Source organism: Vanellus vanellus, assembly GCF_965231255.1.
Source record: "Vanellus vanellus genome assembly, chromosome: 2".
In the NCBI taxonomy this organism is placed as follows: domain Eukaryota; kingdom Metazoa; phylum Chordata; class Aves; order Charadriiformes; family Charadriidae; genus Vanellus; species Vanellus vanellus.
This window is the reverse complement of record NC_138906.1, coordinates 23609450-23629048: the sequence shown is the minus strand read 5'-3', so window position 1 is coordinate 23629048 and position 19599 is coordinate 23609450. Positions and strand designations below refer to the sequence as shown.

At 39.5% G+C, this 19599-nt stretch overlaps 1 protein-coding gene across 1 annotated transcript in view; it reads right to left on the bottom strand.

Annotated features, from left to right (window-relative positions):
- CUBN (cubilin) overlaps positions 1-19599 on the bottom strand; it is a gene marked incomplete at its 5' end in the record, with an annotated part of 146083 nt that overhangs the window by 41324 nt on the left and 85160 nt on the right. The window contains 15 exons of the mRNA XM_082479884.1: positions 221-392; positions 1988-2169; positions 3948-4088; positions 4389-4598; positions 6296-6474; positions 7522-7696; positions 9029-9212; positions 9496-9686; positions 10549-10695; positions 11029-11226; positions 12299-12488; positions 14053-14234; positions 15511-15716; positions 17911-18043; positions 18307-18435. Of these exons, the coding sequence (XP_082336010.1) occupies positions 221-392; positions 1988-2169; positions 3948-4088; positions 4389-4598; positions 6296-6474; positions 7522-7696; positions 9029-9212; positions 9496-9686; positions 10549-10695; positions 11029-11226; positions 12299-12488; positions 14053-14234; positions 15511-15716; positions 17911-18043; positions 18307-18435 (2619 nt within the window). The remainder of the gene's footprint in view (positions 1-220; positions 393-1987; positions 2170-3947; positions 4089-4388; positions 4599-6295; positions 6475-7521; positions 7697-9028; positions 9213-9495; positions 9687-10548; positions 10696-11028; positions 11227-12298; positions 12489-14052; positions 14235-15510; positions 15717-17910; positions 18044-18306; positions 18436-19599) is intronic.

Genomic DNA, 19599 nt, shown 5'->3' with positions numbered 1-19599 from the left:
AACAGGCACATGAAGTCCATAACTCTCAGATATTTCCCATTTTTTCAAGTCCTTTCAACTAATTAAAGAGATGTATCTACTCCCATCCAGAGACATAAGAGAGAAAAAAAGGTATCAGAGATTTGTTTTCTGTTTAGGTCCTTTTTTGGACATGTGTCAGTACTTTAGCTATGAAATAACTCACCAAAGATCAGTCACTTAATTCAAAATCACACACTACCTGCATCTTCACTAGATGTGTACGAGACACTGAAGCCTCTGGTTGCACGGGACGTATCTGTCACCAAAATGACTTTCATTGTGTTTCCAGAAGATTTCACCTCAGTGCCTGGATTTACCTCACCACACAGCTTGGCCAGCCGGGGAGAGTTCTGTCTGAGGCCATTGTAAACCTGTTGGATTAAAATAAACTCTTATGAGATCAAAATGCAGTCTGACAAGCATCTCCTGTATGATTTAACAGTGCTTCACATCTTTAATACAAGGTTCACTGATGTCCCTCACATCAGGTTAGTTGCCTAATCTACTCAAAACCTTGGAACAAGTTTCCATTGCCTTGAGTGGATGCGACTCTGAAGTAAAATATCACAAATACCTTGCTTATTTTGGCGAAACACAAACATCTTCCCTCTCTCTCTCTTTAAAAATAATAAACAAACAAACAATCAAATAAGCCAAAAACAACAACTCCCCCCCAAACAAACAAAAACCAACAAAAATTGACATAGGTGTATTGGGAAAAATGCTGTATTTTAGCTCAATATTTATACCTTCAATCACTTAATAATGCCAGCTACTGTTCATATTCACTCCATTTCAAATGATCATCTTTGTATTCCTGTTAAGGCCATCGTTAGCTTTATCAAAATGTCCTCCAACGTATTAAGTGCTGGTGGGCATTTTTGATCAATTCAAACATTTCACTTTTTGATGATCCAGATGTATTTTGATCAGTTTCTTTCCTACAGCCTTCAGCCTAGGAGTTAATTCCTTCTTTCTGGTGAGGCAGAAACGATGTTTCCCACTGAGATTTGGAATATGTTAGAGTGCTGAAGGCACACAAGCTGGCAGGACAGATCTGCCTTTAAGACATCATTACTTCATTAATAAATAAAAAGCTAGCTCCCCATGGTCTGTCTAAAGCATTTGTGAAGGAAAACAAGGGGGACATCATCTACAAATCACAAGGGAGAGCTACTTCACCCCCTCACCCTTGTGCGTGGGCTAGCTCCTGGTCATACTAAAGCTAATTCCTCTGTTTGCACTGCTAATCTGAACAAATGGCAAACTAAACTAGATCTCCCATTCCTGCAATTCCACAGAGGAATCACGTTTTTGAGGTATTTGTACCTCAGACCAGGTCTAGTTCTGTGTGCCAGGTTATTTTTTTCACTAAATAACCAAAAAAATCTAAAATAGCCATGATAAAATAACCAAAATCTAGCTTTTCGGACATGGGAGGTGACAAAGAGGTAGAACTTCCAGGGGTTTCCCTATCTTTTTTCAGAATATGCAATCTCCAACACAGTAGTAACAATTTGTTGCAATCTCTGTTTTTTTCTCTCTTTTTTTTTTTTTTTTTTTAATTCACAACAATAGGTAACAACAGCAGTAACAACCTCCAAAGTCAAAAGAGGCCTGGAACTGACGGATGGACTTTGTGTATGCAGAGGAGACATTGAAAGTGTTCAAAAACAACAGAGCTTTTTTCCATAATTGATAAAGAGCCAATTCCAATGCTTTCTTCAAGTCCTCCTCTCTGTCTAAACCACAATTCCAAAAATTTCCATGCTCTAAAACAAGCAGATGTGTTTAGACACCCTACAGAGCTAACTTTCTCTCATTTGTCTGCTTTCCCCAGATTAAATTATGATTTGTCTTAAAACCAGATGTAGTCCTATAAATGACATTTCAGCTCTATTATGTCCATTAATGCTCTATAAAGGGATTAGGAAAAGCATTTTCTGCCTTCACGCCCAATACTTACAGCCACATAATCTGATGAGCAGCTCCAGTGTTCTTCAGTTTTCATATCATTAAAGGTTAAAGTCACACGTTGGCCTTCTTCCACTGTGATCCTCCATTCACACACTCGATTATGTGGGTACAGGTTGGGATAGTTGGGTGAAGTAAATGTTCCAACAGGGGCAGTAAAATCCCCACCACATTCTGAAATATCCAAATATTGGGATACTTCTTAGAGTAAAGAATTGCTTTTAGAGTTATAGAAAAAAAACCCCAAACATTAATAATGCAAGAAAAAGCTATTCTGAGAGCTTGATTTGATATGCCTGTCCAATCCATATGTTTTTCTAAACAGGTGAGTTCCTGACAGTCTTCATCTCTCAGCCAGAGATGTAGCTGAATATTAATTGACCGTAGCAGTTTCTTTTAGTCTAATTAATAATACTCCCTTCTCTGAAGGGCTCACGTCAGGCTTCAGAAGCCTGAATGACCCATAGGCTTTGATGTCAAGTGATACAAGCCTCTCACTGTGGCAGGATTGAGACATTTCTGCCTTTCAGATGATTGGGCAGAGCTACACAGAATGAGCAGGGTCTTAGAGTGGGTAATGATGAAGGATGTGGTTTTGCTCTGCTGGTTAACACAGGTAGAGAAAAAGCTTTCAGGGATTTTAAGCAATGCTTTTTCAATACAGTTATTTTGCGGTTTTCCTATCTTTGTCACGAATATCAAATTGTGCTCTGAGGAAAGAACACTAAAGGTCTTGGGTAGAGAGTGCATTTTTCTTCTGAAACTAATGGTATAAATTCACCAGCTTACACTTGGTTTCCTTTTAAAATACAGATGTATAGTTTAATGGAGTGCAGTGGGAGACTTAGTCCCTTTCCCCACCCTCACAGACTCTTGCAGAATAGTCTAATCTATGTATCCACCTACATTACATTTTTGGTAATACAGTTTGTCTTCTGTGGTTGCATAACAGCATCCTGGGAGTGGAATAACATTCTTTTGGAGTTTGTTTTTATTTTATTGCAGAAGCAAACACAAAGAATAAGGAACCTTTCAGCTGAGCTTTTGAATGAGCCAGAAAGAGTTAACAAGGGTTGGCATGAGATTTTTCACAACCAGTACTGCAAAGAATTTCTTTAAAAGTAGCCATATTTTGGCAGGACAAGCATTGCACGGGCACTAAAGAACGTGAAAGAGAAGTGTGAAGCAGGGATAGGTCTATGTCCTTAGTCCTGATGAGAGCAGCTCTTTGAAGTCATTGTGCTCAGGACAAGAGGCAATGGACACAAACTGAAACACAGGAAATTCCATCTGAACATATGAAAACACTTTTTACTGTGAGGGTGGTTGAACACTGGAACAGGTTGTCCAGAGAGGTTTTGGAGTCTCTGTCCCTGGAGACATTCAAAACCTGACTTGCCACAGTCCTGGGCAACTTCCTCTACCTGACCCTGCTTGAGCAGGGGGGTTGGACTATCTCATCTCCAGAGGTCCCTTCCAACCTCAATGGCTCTGCAGTTCTGTGATTCTGCTTAAAACCTATTGGTTAAAAACTATCGGGTTCAGGGAGATTTAAGAATACCACTCACCAATGAGGGACGGAATAACACAAAGGAAAATCACAGCATTTCTTTACCTTCTTCCTCATCAAGAGGGATGTGGGGAGGGTATGTTAGAACATCCCTGCACTGACTGCTGGATAGAAAAGGTGTGGAAGAGTGTGCTTCATTGTGTGAGACCTACCACCGATAGCAAAATCCATTCTAGCAGTAGACTGCTTGCCTCTCAAAGTTTCAACTCGTTTAAGTAGTGATCAGAGAGCTCTATTCATACTTCCCCCAGAGTTTAAATTTAAGAGCAAATACACACCACTCCAGGAATAAGCGACCTACAGTATATGCTGTAATACTGCAATCATGGCCTGTGGTATATGTTGCTTCCCTGAAAGTAACTTGCAACCTTACAAATCCAACCTTCAGTACTGGAGTCAAAGCGCAGTCTGAATCCTCGGGCATTAACAGATCCATCAGTGACAAATTTGACATAAGCAAAACTGTCAGAGGTGTCCACAGCATCAGGGAGAGTATTACCACAGTACCTGCCCAACAAATTTCCTGCAAAAATCAAATACAGAAAGACAATTTTATATCAATATATTATTTATATTTATATTGAAGGATCACTTTCCAATTTAACCAGACAGGCAGGAGTAAACTAGTAAAATCAAGTTTTTGCTGGGAAACAGAAGGGTTTTGTTTGCCTTACTTTGCTTCAGCAACCAAGGCAGGCAAAAGCAAAACTGTACATTGCAAAGGCTCACTTAGTACCCAAAGGGAAATGCTTTCAGGAACCTCTGGTGAGGTTTTTTAGTAGTACTAGGGAAGGGAAGACAAACACTGAAATAATTCTCAGACCAGAAGCGTTGTATTCTCGGATCTCCACAAAGTCATTTGTGCACTCGGAAGAGTTTTGAATATCTAGGCCTTCTAGTCTGATGGTAAGATAGTGGCCCCTGGGACCCTGCAGAAACCATTCGCACAGCAGGTTGTCTTCATAATGAAGCTCAGGATACCCCTTGCTTTCAATGATGCCAGTTTGTCCTATCATTGTCCCGCCGCAGGGAGCTGCAAAAGGAAGAAGATTGCTTGGTTGACTGAAGGATGTCAGAGAGGTGACCTTTCTTCTAAATCAGACTAAAAGCTAAGGCACAACTTACTTGTTCTCTTAACTGTGGTAATAAAACAGGAATTGCCTTTCAGTTAAAAATCTTCCACATTCTCCTTCTAATTCAAGCAGCCCTAGTTTGTTTTTTGTTTGGTTTTTTTTTTTTCACACCCTCCCTTCTGTTGCAAGCATCACTTCATCTCTGCCATATCTCTTATTAATCTCAATAAACTCACAGATTTCAAGGTCTATATCTAATCTCTACCCATGTCCATATTTACCAGAAAATCTTGGAAAGCTGTATCAGATAATTATAAAGAAATTTAGTTTGTTAAACGTGGATATAAATTTTTTATGACTGACAAAAGTTGACTGCTGCTTAGGGCCTATAGCTATGGTTCAGACTCCTCTTCTCTTTCCTGCACTCCCCTCCTGTTCAAATTCCACTCCTTGTGATGCCTTGGTAAGGGATCACTGCAAGATTTGGGAAAAAGCTATTTATTTTTAATATTCCCTCTCTCTGAAAACTCATTTCTCTGTGCTACCTGCAAACAAAAGTTCATAATACTAAGGCTTGTGGCAAATAATATTCCCAGGTGGAATTTATTGGATTTTACAGTGTATTCTGTGTGCCTGCTGGTTAAAATCTTTTTGTGGCAATAACAGTTGTGTTCATACTGTCTGCTGTTCTGAGTGATCAGTGCTTTCTTACAGGATGACAGGCATACAGCTGAAATACTGTAAACCTGTTACGGATAAATATAAATTGTGGCTTCATATACTAACAATGTTTTCTTGCAAGTTGTTTCATTTTTCACATTCAGAAATATAATAGCACACTATATTGGCTTAAGTGTTTGAGATCTAACACAATCAGCAAAATTCTGTGTAAAGCAATATAGTCCACTACTTTGCCTTTGAGAAATTAACAGTCCTAGACCTTCCTATATGAGTGACACTAATAGCTGCTATTCTTTGAAGATTATTAACATAATCAAAACCAAAAAAGTAGCATATTTCTGAATCTGATCAGACTATTTTTTATTTCATTTCAAAACTTTGTTTGTACTTTCTAATCCTGTTTTTTCAGCTTGAGAGCAAATACTTTTAAAGTATTTCTTTTCCCAGCTGACAAATAATAGTTCTTACTGTTCATTCCTTTTTCAGTCCATTGTCATGCTGCCCCTATTTGTCTAGCAGCATTATTATTATAGATTGATTTACAGTTACATAGAGAAGCTCCTAATTTGTTCTTCTCTTGCCAACTCTCAGCTGATCTTTCCATTCCCCTTCAGGATCCTGCTCACGAAAGTGACAGTGATTTTGCATGCTGAAAATCACATCATGTGACATGACTTTATCCACATCAACCTTCTTTTCTACTGCCCCTTTGATAATTGTCCAGACTTTGTTTCCACTGCTGCAGATTTATGAGCACTTTTCTGTCCCTATTTCCATAATTTTCGCCTCTGGCTAGGTGCAGAATGTGCTGATGTTAACCCATACAATTCTGATGCCTTAGCTCTAACACTAATTGAAAGAGGCACATATCTGTCAGTCTACCTCATAGGCATGATTTAAGCCCTATTACAAAAACCTGACACTTGAGACTAAAATTTTCTCTAAAATCAAAGAAATTCATAAATGCAAGCATTACCAATTGAGTATTTAGCATTGAAACCCACGTGCGTGGCACTGCTGTCAGACCTGAACCTCAGGTACATGACAGCTCCTGAAGATCTCTGCAAGCCTGGCATCAAACCACCACACAGCTTGGCAATGATGGGGGCAGTGGAGTCAGCACCATTGCGTAGCTCTAGGTAACTGGAAGTGCAGCTAGAAGAGGAGAGAATTTTCCGTTCAGTGTATAGCAGTAGTGGTTTGAAATCATTTCAGTATGTACAGAAAGCCATGAAGCTGTAGTGAATTAGATCAGTTTCCATGCAGTGTGACCAGGACAGAATCAACAAGTTCATAATCAATGATAGCTATGTAATATTTGAATCAAAAGAAGTACTACAAACACTGAGAAAGATTCATCCCAAACCCAGCCTATGATCAGATCAGAACTGACACAAACAAGTCCTGGAGAGGGGTATGAACAGCACTGATGAAGTAGTTGTGACCATCTTTAACATATACTTTTGTCAGATTCCAGCTTCAGCAGATATTCCCTGTTAAAGTCTCATTGATGACTGTTGGATTAAGGAACAGATGAAGGCAATAAAAATTCAAATCTGGGGGCTTACTCAGGTCGGCATAGAAAGGCCCCAAAAATCTTAACAGCTTGGCCTTCAGCACGTTGCAGTGTCCTGGGAAGCCAGAGAGAAAGGACACTTTTGGGATTCTCCATCCTGCACCGTTTTTTTCTGGACGTGGCCTCACAGGTGAGGCTCACCCTTACTGTATAGTGATCCATGCCCAAATCAATGAAGTTACATCCGCTGGAAACTGGGCTTTGTTTTATGCTTCAGGCAGGGGGTGCAAAACATGCAGACCCATTGCAAATCAGCAGACAGGCAATGGAGGAGGAAGACAAATTGTTGTGGTGGTAATCCACTGGATTGAAAAGCAACTGAGAGTCAAAATGACTGAAAATCTGAATATGAAAGGACGAGAGGGCACAGGTTTTACAGAAAGCACCTTTCTACCATGGATGCTTCCTCTTTATCTGTTATATCCATTTCTGTCATGCACTGCAAAGTCCTAGGAGTGTGCACCAGTGGCCCGATAGCTTTAGTGATCTCTCTAAAAAAATCTCATAACCACTTTTGATTGAAAATCTGCAAGTGTGCTCTGGGAGGAATTAGAGAAAGTAACAGGGAAAGAAGAATCAGAATGGAGTCTCTGAAGAAACACACGCAAAATAATATGGCTGTATACTTTGGTGAAGGTTCAATGTAAAACTGATCTTCAAATTGCAGCTCTACTGCGTGTCCATTAGGAGCAGTTATGGTCCAGACACAGTCAGCATGCAGGGGATAATTGCTTGGATAGTTAGGAGAAGACGTATATCCACTGGGGTTGAAATCATTGATATAAATATTCCCTCCACAAGCTGGGAAAGAAAAGATCGCCAAGAAAAAACATGTTAAGGAAATGGATGAGGCATCAAAAATATGAGTTATCACTATTTTCCAACACAGTTTCCTTTTGGTGTTATATAGTTACATCAAAACCAAGTGCATTGTACTGCTTACTGTGGGAAAACATTTTAATGCAGTAGAATCCTATGTTCCTGTGCTCCTACTTACCTAGCCCTCCTCATTTCCACATGTTCAGGGCTCTGAATTAAACTGCTATTAGTTCTTCCTTGGATTGCTTCTAAACCAAGCAGGAAACATATTTCTGGCCTTGTTCCTACCCTAGTTCCCAAGAGCTAGAAAGCCTACAAGTCAGACACATCAATGCTTCTGTGAATCGTTCCCCATTTCTGGTTTCCAAAATTGAAATGTCTGTTTGAGACAACAATGAAGGTGTGAGGAATGCCAGTCAGAGCAAATGTTAGTATTTGTTCAGGTCCTTTATCCTACAAAAATATCTTTATTTTGACCAGAACTTTTCTGTCAAATACCCCCACTGTGTCCTAGCAATGCTGGTTGAACACAGGGTTTTAGTCAAGTTTTATAAATTGAAGTGGTAGAAATACTGTTGCACAGCTTCACCTTCACCCTTCATGAATCCCCTACAGTAATGCTAAGAATGATTTTTTTTGTGGCAGCAGGGAAAACTAAGCAGAAACAAGCACTTAAAAATTTGAGTAGATTGACAGGTTGCTTTAGTTGTGTTTAGTTACACTGTTTAACAGGAGGTATCCTGGTGTCCCAAGTGGCATATGTCATGAATACAGTGGAATAACTGCAAATGCCAAGTCCCTGATTTACCCCTGGGACCTGAGTCTCCATTTTTTTCATTCTTTCAAAAAATGTTAGCTCTGGGGAATGTTATTTTCTCAGCTGTGAGTAAAACTTTTGAGAAACGTTACCACCTTTCTAGACACACTAGCCTAAATCATTCCTAACATCATTTAGCACTTGCACTGGGTACTATATGTTCAAAATAATGTTCTTGTTTCCAGGGTTTTTTGCTTCCCAGTATGAACTTTGAACATATCTTCCTAACTATAGATGCTACTTCCCTGCTGAAGGGTTCCCCAGAAGTTGATTTTTTTTACTTTAATATCTCCAGTTTCCATGACCTGGAGCCAGCTATCTTTAAAAAGGAGAAATTTGAAGGTAGGATCAGAAGTCATGCACTGAAGAAGGAAACAAGACATTTTTGCAGACATCTGATTTTATCAGGGTTGGGACTTATAACAAGAACCTCCTTTAAGAGGACAAACTCCAAGTTATATCTATTCAGTGGCAGAATTTAAGTTTCCAAGACTTACCTAGACTCTTAGCTTCATATTTCAGTTTGAATCCTTGACCCTCATTCCTGCTGTCAGAAATGAAGTGGACAAACAGCTGATTGTCTGTGGTGTACATGGTAGAGATGGGGCTGCTTCCACAAAACCGTCCATTCCCTCTTTGGGACACCAAAGGTGGGGCAGCATTACCTAACCCATTCTTCAGCTAGAAGAAGAGAAATTGCTAATGTCACTCAAGCAAACAGCCCAGGAATGTAAACTTTGAGCACACACCATCTTAATGCTTCTAGCCATGGGGAAAAACAATAACCTAGTGACTAATTAGTGCACAGCAATAAATAAGACAGAAAGAGAGAGAAATGTCTCTGGTATTTCTCTTTGGTATTTCTACCCCCTGACAACCTGGGCTGCCTTACTGACACTGAAATCTATAAGATTCAGTAGCTTTAATAGCTTTGAGGATTTGGTGACCTAGCCAATAACCTCACCTCTACATAATCTCCAAGGCTGCAGGAAGTATCCTCACTCTTAACCTGGAAAGGCTGTTCAAAATGGACAGCAATGATAAATCCAGAGGTCACCACTACGCGCCAGGAACAATTCAGATTAGGAGCATAGTCCTGAGGGTAGTTGGGGGATGTTATCACACCCCTGTCTGTGTGCAAATAGCCTCCACAACCTGAGAAAAAGGAGTCAAAGGAAAAAAAAATAAATTAGCATCAACTGTTCACATATTCAGAAAAATCCTGTCTCCTACAAGGAAAATGTGACAGGGAAAAGTAAATATTGAAGCAAGTGTATGAAGAGTTGAGGGGCATAAAGCAATGCACACAATGAATGATCTCTCAAATACAAGCTAGTAGATTGCAAGATGACACACCAAACATCTTGACAGTGAGACTCAGTTCTCAGACTTAACAGCAAAGTAAGCAGGCAGCTATGACAAGGACCACCCGTGGCACAAGCATATTGTTACACTGTCTGAGCACATTGCTTCTAGCCATGGACCAAACCACTAGCACCTACTTAAGTTGCCAGTCAGAAAAACTGCCCATTGTCATCATAACACCTTCCTTGGTGCCACAGCCCATTCAGGAATCCGTTATCATCCCTGGGTTCATGTGGGAGGAGTGCCACTGGAAACTGCTGACATTTCTGCTGCAACTTACACAGCTTTCTGCATCTGTCTCTCTCTGTTCTGCGTCTACACTTTGAGTGATTTATTTCCCTCTCTTAGGTGGGCTTTCTTTCACCGTTCAGCTGAGATGTTATAAACTTAGGCATACATTTTTCATACTTCTGAAAAGTGACTGGTCTGGTTGAATCATGCTTTGTTGTGTTATATCACTGGGAAAATAGCAAATTTTACCTTTGCAGAGTCAGACATTTATTAATGTGTATTCATGAGATGTGAATAATTGGTCTGCGTCATTAATTAGATAGACTGCAGACAGCTTTAAAAATGCCAGAGTCTTTTCTTTCCTTAACCCATTTTTAGCAGCAAGGCAGATATTTATCTCGGGAAGAGAAACAAATCTTACTTTTGTGATAAGAGGCATTAAACCCAGCTCCAGTGACACTTGCATCTGACAGGAAGTGGATGAACATAGCCTCTCCAGTTGATTTTATTGGCCCAGGAGGTTCTCGTCCACACAGAGTAGCCAGCACTGGAGAAAGACTAGTGTCTCCTGAGATCAAAAGAAGACATATTAATGTTAAAACCAAATCCGTTCACATCTGCCTGTTAGTTGCTGTGGCTCATACTTGCAAGCAGGTGCCTTTCAAGATCTTTAACGCCTTACAGATTGAGAAATATTTTTGTAGACCACCGAATATTTTGCTAGACATTGCCAGGTTTTATTTAACTAACTGAATGCCTCAGCATAGAGGAAGAATACTGATTTAGAATAAATTCCCACTTCTATCTAGATTGCTTAAGCAAAATGGACATGGAATTCCAGGCACTGGGACCTTGGGTATCTATTGCATGCTGTCAGGATAGGGCAAGATTGGCTTCTCACCATCTCGGATAATAAGTTTGTCATAGTTGCATGATCTGTGAGATTCTATATCCATGGCCAGGATATTGAACTCCACAGTGGATCCAGGAGCTCTGATAAGCCACGCACAGTCAGCAAAATTTCTGTAATTCATGGGCCAGCCCGGTGAAAAGAGGAATGAAGGTGTTTCTTCAGTTGTTACGGTCCCTCCGCACGCACCTGTCACGTACAAGAAGACAAAAATGAAAGCATCCTCTTTTTAAATTGAACACTCCCATCGTATAATTTAAGATGACAGACCTATAATTAAGCACAATGGGGGCACAGTTATGATATGTTTAGCCACAGGAATGCAAATCTTCAAGCATTGCTTCAGTTTGAACTGAGAATACACAACTTGAAAATGCTGAGCTATAAGGATGTTCTTGTGCTACCTGGTGCAGCAATGATGGGACCTATTTTACCATGAGGAATATCTAGCAAAAGACCTATGAGCATTTAACACAGTTTAAATACATGTTGCATATCAGAAAGGAATAGTGCATACATACCAAATAATACATAAACAATTTAGACCATCTTGAAAAAAAAGTACTTTTCTTTCTCCACTCCTAACGCCTCAGCTATATGTTTAGACCCAGATGGAGTCCTTGCTGGGATATCTATTGATACGATATATCAATGTTCTCCCAGCACGTAAACCCATTACATACTGCCACCATCCTGCAGAGCCCCAGAGATCCTTAGTCCCTCTCTCCCCAGAAATCTGCCTTCAGATTTAGAGAGAAGACATTGCACTGTGTCCTAGTCAGTCTTAACTTTCTCTTGTTGAACTAGCTCAGAGAAAACCAATGGTACAAAAAGCATATTCCCTCTTCTTCCAGGAGCTATTTGGTAGAGGTACATGATCATACTGAGCATATTATTTTTATTTATGGATATGAGATGCATTATAGTCAATGGTTTCCTATGATAATGGCCAGTGATTTAACAACGGTGTTTCAAGAGGGATACTTTTTCATGAAAGTGTATAAAATGTTTAGCTCTCATGAAAATAAAAACACCCTTCTATCAACACATTTTTAAAACACTGTAAAACAGTATATCTGAGAGTCCCTAGAAATTGCTTTAAAAAGCTATCAAAATGCTTAATTAAAATGCCAGTGAAATCTTTCCCTCTGTTAATACCTATGGCTTTCTCTTGTGGGGAAGTTGGTTTGGAGGTTTTTAAGTAAAGCTGAGTATGTCCTGAATCTAGCGCTTCTAATTGTGCAACCCACTGAAAACCTACCTCGAGCAATGGTGCGTGTAACAGCAGAAGCATCCACTGCATGCCACTCCAAAAGAAAGCCTTTTCCAGTCACAGATGAATCTGTCTGGAACTGGATTGTAATTGAACTGCCAGAGGATGCAAAAGAAGCAGGGTCTGCACCGCAGTATGTTGCAATAGGACGAGAATGAATGGTGGGCCCATCATAAACCTGCAGGGAGGAGGAGAACAGTGTCATTCCTCAAACAGGCAGAGTTTCATCTGCCCCATACTCAGCAAGTTTCCAAGGAGAAAATTACCCTCTTTAAATGAGTGAGGGGTCTTTCAGCAAATCCCAGTTAGAGAGAAACCTCTCTCACAATAAAACAGAACATAATCTCCCTTTCCATTATACAGTTAATTGTGATGCTTTCACAGAAGAAGGATCTAAATGGAAGACACCAAATTCAGCTCATTCCCCATCACAGGGCTGCTCTTTGGGGACATGAACTGGCCTCCCATGTTAAAAAAGTGCACTGGTACAACCTTGTTCCTTGCTGAGGAAAACCCCAACACGATCTGCAGGAGAAAAAGACACTGTTTTTCTTTCTTTTTTTTTCCTTTTTCCCTCCGAGGAACAGATATTTTAAATTCTATCTAATATGCAATAATATTTTTTTTTCATTTCATGTATTTATAAGCCAAAATTTTAGCTGGTTATAAGATGCTTCTCTTTTGCCACCTTTCAAACCTATTTTTGTTCTTGTCCACTTCCCCCCAGTATAAAATGTCCAGTAGACAAAGCTAGGAAATATTAAATAAACATTAACATAGCACTGAAGATCTGATCCTTGAGTCAGGTTAAAGGTCAGGCTGATTCACATCCACTGAATGTCAAACGGATTTAAGAAACTCATTTTGCTTTCAGAGGGACAAAGAAAGGCAGGCTGAGTGAGAAGAAAAAAGATGCTGTTAAAATCTGACATGATATGAAGAAAAAAATATTTCCTTTTTGAACTAATATTGAATTTGGATATCAATAAATTAATAATGAATTGAATATACTGAATATATTGAACTAGTATTAACTTTCTTTTTCCCAAAGATGAACGAAAAGGACCGTTATTGAATCAGCTGGCTAAAAAAACCCCAACCAACCAACCAACAAAAAAAACAGATGGAGAGATTTACCGTATTCAACCAAGTAGTTATGTCTAACTAAGTTCAGAAAGAAGTTGTTTCCTCTATTGCTCCGTTTTGCTTAGCACCACACATACTGTATTTTTTAGCCTGGTAAAAAGGCTAGACTGTATTACAGGAGGGTACAGAAAAACAATCAAACAGGAAGAACGAGGTACCTTCCTACTGCCAACAGCAATTGTCGATCCAGAGAGAAAAGAAGGTACAAGTAAAGGATTGTTCTTTGTAGGATTTTAAAATAATCTTATTTTTAGATGCACTGAGACATTATTGTCACTGTTGTCCTCAACTGAACCAGCACAGAGCAAAGTTCAATCTGGTATCTGACCTGAAATTCTTGGATTTGAAAATTCAGGTTTGTACCATTGTGGACTTATTTTCAATAAGTTTCAAATTTACAGCTTGGAAATATCTGTTAGGGAGCCGAAGAGTATGTAACCCTTCCTATAGCTAATAATTATTGAAAAGACAACATAGCAAAAACAATAAGCCACAGCAGATTCTTGGCAATTCTTTACATTCCTCTTGTAGGATTCTCTATTAATAATTTTTATCAAAGTTAATGAAAATAAAATAACTTCTCACAACGAAATCACCTTGAGCTTGTCATAATGGCATCTGTGATGATTTTCGATATCCATCTGCAGGATACGGCCATGGATGACTTGTGAAGCATTAACGCTTATCCGCCACTGGTAATTGGAATTGTGAGGGTAACTTCTGGGCCACTGTGGTGAAGCTATTTGTCCTCTGTTTCCCACAATGTCATTTCCATACACTGAAAAATGAGAAAGAGACAACTAATGCCTCTAATTCACATACATTAAAAGAAGCATTGGGGCCCAGCCTGGAATATAGCTTTCATTTCACCCCATCTGACTTAATTTACTTAGGACTAGACAGCGCTGTGAGGCATAGATTTGTGTCTCGGACAGTCCTAGGATGCACATCTAATTATTTTCTTGTTGTGAGGGATGCAGTGTTCCCTTATCTGAAGGAAATTACCCATTTGAGCCATGTGGCTCTACATGTAGGAGAGGCAGGAAGATGGGACATCTAAATTCCCTCCTGACTCTGTCTACTTCATGTTAATTTCTTCCCAAGAAGCATTAAGTAATAAAATGATTCATTTAAAATGCCTTTGTGTGTTCTGGTGAAAAATGGTTTTGATTTCACTGAGCTCTGACCTATTGATACTTCCTTTTGAAAATGAGTAGTAAAAGTCTCAAAGTAAGGAACATTCTCAAAGTAAGGAACATTATTAGAAGTTTAGCTTGCATAATCAGAATGGCTGTGGATGTTTAGCTTCAGCAGTCTGTTCATGCAGCAAGTCAGACTGATGTTTGCAGTGGTCCCTTGCAATTTTGGATCTACAAACTGGCATCTATTCCTTTTCTTCTAATTCTGCTCCCTGGTTGATGGCATCTAGGTCCCAACTGGAAGATGGACACTGTTGTACTCAACAAACAAAATGGAAAGCTGGGAAAGAAATATTTTTTTCTTAATTTGTCAATTGCCTAATAAACATTAAATACCATTGCTCACTCTCAGGTAGCAAAGAGATGCCGTCAGATATTTTTAACTCTAACAGGTAAACTTGGGTTGCCATAAAAGTTTTTAGTATATAGCTCTTATTTGTATCTTCACAGCCCAATACTGCTGAAGGAAGAATCTGAAAACCAGGCCATAAACTGTTAGAAAACAGTCCATGAAATAGAGAACATTTTTATGTTCTGTAATCCATGAAGCTTTTTGCTTCTGGAAGGATAATATGATCAATTTGAAAAAATATTTTCTATTATGACAATTAAAAAAGACAGAATTTAATTCTTCTGATTATGTTACATACACACAAGTTCTGCTCTGACATGTTTTAGAACATCCCTTTATATTCAGCACATATTTTACAAAATATTTTTTAAGTGAATTCACAGCCTTGCTGACATTAACCAGCATTGTCTAATAGACTTACAGGACCAAACGTTCACTTTGTTGAATCATTTTGGAAGTCTTATGAAAGAACAACAGTTTTCAATTAAATATAATTTACTTACAGTGAGAGAATGTGGCCCTGAAGCCAACATCAGTGCCTGAGATGTCTGAGACAAATTTGACCCACAGGATATGTCCAACAGTAGATGTATAATTTGAAGGCAAGGAGTTCCCACAGAATCGTCCTGCCAGTGTGCCGGTCTCATTCCCTTCACGAATCTCCAGGTAATCTTTGGTGCAGCCGCTACTAGGTTCCACCTGGAACGCTCTGTTTCAATAGCAGTAGAAGAGCATTAGCAGGCATGTGACTGATACATACTTCAGAGTTTGCCCTGCCTCCCTCTGTAGCTGGTATCCTACTGTAACAGTTAAGAAGAGGGCAGCAACAAAACCCTCCAGAACCCAGAAGTCATTGCTCATTACCTGGCAGTGCTACTGATACAGGGCGCTCTCCTTTCTGGCCCCTTAATTTACGACAGACTTTCAGTTTGCAAAGTTATAATTTCTAAAGAATTCTCAAACCCTTGTAATATTGGTTGGTTCTTCAACAACAACCATGAAACACAAAAAGCCCCTGATATATAAACCCAATTTTTAATATAAGCTCAGACTATTTAGTGAGTGCACCTATATTGGGTGCAGAGATACTTTCAGCCTTACAAATCAGTTTGGAGCCCCTTCATATGTGTATTATTTCAGTACGCTCTCTGGTAAGAAAACAATTTCCAGAGGCCTAGATTCGTTTGTAGTTAACATCTCAGAGGTCAGAAATCCCTTAGTAGTTTCTCCAGAATTAGAAAATATTGCTGCTTCTCTGGCCTCTCTGAGTTTCACACAGCTGGGTGCACAAAAGAATAATAAGGATTGTTATGAACTCCTCCAAACCAACTTCTACCTTACGAAAGGAATGGGATTTAGTAATCAAATTACAAATTCTAAATTATTGCACCAAGCTGAATGCTACATATATTCTAAAAATTGCTATGTTATTCTAAGTTAAGTGCTTTGATTCAATCCAATATACTTTTCAGAAGAAGGCTATGAATATATAGTAAAGATTCCAGAGAATGCTTCCTATAACCAGTGCCCTAAATATTTGTGCATTCTCATTTTCTGGTAACAACTCCACCCTTTCAATCCTGAATATAGCCATGTGTGTTCAGTGTACACATGTTGCAAAATGGTTCCAACCACTCATCTGGACATACTTCAGACTAATTTAAAGCTAACCCTCAAATTTCAAGATTTCTGTTCAGACTGAGCTGAAGAAAATGAATGCCTCATGCCAATAAAACTTTATAAACCCCTACTATTAAATTAAAAAAAATAAAATAAATACTGCTTTCTAACACAATTACTCCATGCTTTCCAGTATTTTCAGCTGCCTTTCAGCTATGTGTAACTCAAAAAAAAAGAGTTTACATCTACTCAGTGTCACTTGATATAACTGCATGTATGTTCTGCTGATAGTTTCTGCTTCACACTAGATTTCTGTTTCAGTTCTGAAAAGTTGTTATTCATTATTTTGTAGCAAATATTCTGGAAAATGTTTTCAGGCTGTAGTACTTTTTCTCTGCTTCAGTGAGCAAAGGGGGAATAGAATGTCCTTTTTATTGAGTTTATTGAGTGAATCAGTACATGCCTAACAAATTACACCTTATGCAGTCAGCATGTTACTGGGCAAATTTTCCTTTTGTCCCAGTTAACTGTAAATGCGGGTTTCAGAATTACTTTTATTTTCCTGCTGATTCTTGATAAGCTTTGCAAAGGGTCAGTGCTCTCTTTCTTGGCAGCAGCCACATTTTGATGCCGGGAAACAGAGAGGCTCAGAAATCCACATCATGGGTAAAGAACAACCTAAGGACCCTGGTAAAAGACTCCACATTGTTCTGTGGATCACACATGACTGTCCTGTCAGAAGTCTTCAAAGGAAAGGTACTTTGCTGAAGGGAGAACAGAATTCCTTCAGATACTCTCCTGGGCCCTATCGTACTTCCACTGCTATAATTGTTGGAGAAATTTTGAAGACTTTAATATGAATTCTAACCCTACAATCAGTGGAGTATCTGGGCCTTTTATATTACTCAGCTATATAATAAATACTACAATAAATCTGGTAGTGAGGAAATAGTAGGAATTTCCTTTGTAAAGAAAAGGCAGAGCAATGCTGAATTTCCTCTTCTTGTTTTTAAGTGAGAACTGACTTCTTCAGCATCCCATGTTGCTCAAACAATAAACCACCTATTTACATAATGTTGTATATGCCTTAATATAAGCAATGACCAAGACAGGAGAACACTGATTGCAAGCTGCCACGAACCACTGCTGTGTTCTATTTCCAAGTTACTCTAAAAACATGTTTCAGCTTTATCATCTGGTAATTACATTTCCTAATAAACACAGAGCATCCTTCCTTCGGATCTGTTGAAGGGCTGAATAATAACCCCTGGCAATGCATTTACATGAAGGACAGCTGGAGCCGGTTGCCAGGGGAGCTCAGAATCGTCCAGACACACTCCGTGTTGAGCGGATACTGGTCGGGATAGCCAGGGCTGTTGAAAGCTCCTCTGTCCATGTGGAAAGTACCCCCACAGGCTGCAACAAGAAGAAAACAGTAGAGGCTTAAGAAGGATGACATAAAAAAAAATCTTGACAGAGCCAGAGCATTTGCTAATCAAGAAAGCATTTCTCCTTGTTCTTTAGCTTGTTGATATTCTTGCTGAGACCTTGGCCAAAAGGAAGAAGGGTAATGGGAGATTTTAAAAGAGGGAATGTCAGAGAGACAAAGATGTACAGTATCTGTTGTTCTTCTTAAAAGTCAGAGGTATAAGGTAGCAACACCTGTCATATGGACTTACATGATGATGATGCAGCATAGGTGGCATGGAAGCCCCTGGCAGTAATGTTGTTGTTGGAGATGAAGTTCACCACCAAGGCATTACCAAAGGAAGTGATAGGATGTGGTATAGTAGTGCCACAGTAACGGCCTGAAAGAGAACAAGCCAGAGAGAAAAAAAAGGACTGTTCAGCATGTAATTACTATGGCTAATTTAACATTTGGGGTTAATGCCTGAGAGCAACCAGGAGTAACATTTGTTGCTTACAATTGCCATTGTCAATTCAATCTACATAAAAATGAAATACTCCATTTCATTAGCACAGAATTCAACTCTGGTGGCAATTTTTTTTAACAGAGGAAGGACCTCCTGCACTTCAGACACCCTAGTCACTGGCTATTCTGTCATTGAGCTTGTTTGTGTTCACTCTGTCCAGGAATTACAGCCTAATTGGAAAAAAAAAAAAATCCCATCAAATATATCTGACAGTAGTTTCCATTTCACTCAATTGGTTTCTGCTGAAAAAAACATGACAAATAACAGACCAGTTCTCCTGTAATGGATTGTAACATGGGGATTAGAAATATGAATCATGATCTAGCAGAAAGGCATCTGACAGCAAAAAGAAAGATAGCAGCTAGTATCCTGGTCCTCTTGCCAAGTGAAAGCCAAGGGTAGGATACCAAAAAATGAATTCTGCTCTTAGTTACAAACCATTTAAATTGAGTGCAGCCCCACTCCTGACAAAGAAGCATATACAAAAGTAGAGTAAGGGAGAGCATAATCAGGCACAGATATTCCAGATTTCCCAGAAATTAATTTGAGGCAGCCCTGGGGATGTGAGGGGAGCCAGGACCACCCTGTGGCCAGGGCTCTCTCACAGCTTCCTGGCAGTATAAGCACTGAATTTTGCTGCTCCAGGCTGCTCCTGCCACTTGAAGGTGATGGCTCTGGACAGACATGTTGGGAGAAAGCTGTAGAAAATTCAGGAACAAGCAGAAAGTCAGGCTTTCCAGGGCTTGAGGAAAATCCCTATTCTGCTCCCAGAAATCTGCAGCATTCTTCACCTATGTTTAGTGTGGACTGTGCTTATGAGTGCAGGTTATGCTTTGTTTTTGTACAGCTAACTGGGAATTCAGTTTAAACTGAATTGCTTGGTTCCCAATATTGTTCAGCTGAGGAGGAAGGAAAAGGCAGATAGAGTCAATTCCAAACTGCAGGTTAGTAGGAATACAGTCAGAGCCTGGGAGGACCGGGCAATTCACACTGAAGACTCAGCCTCCATCCCCGGCCTCCTCTGGCCAGAGGAGCCAA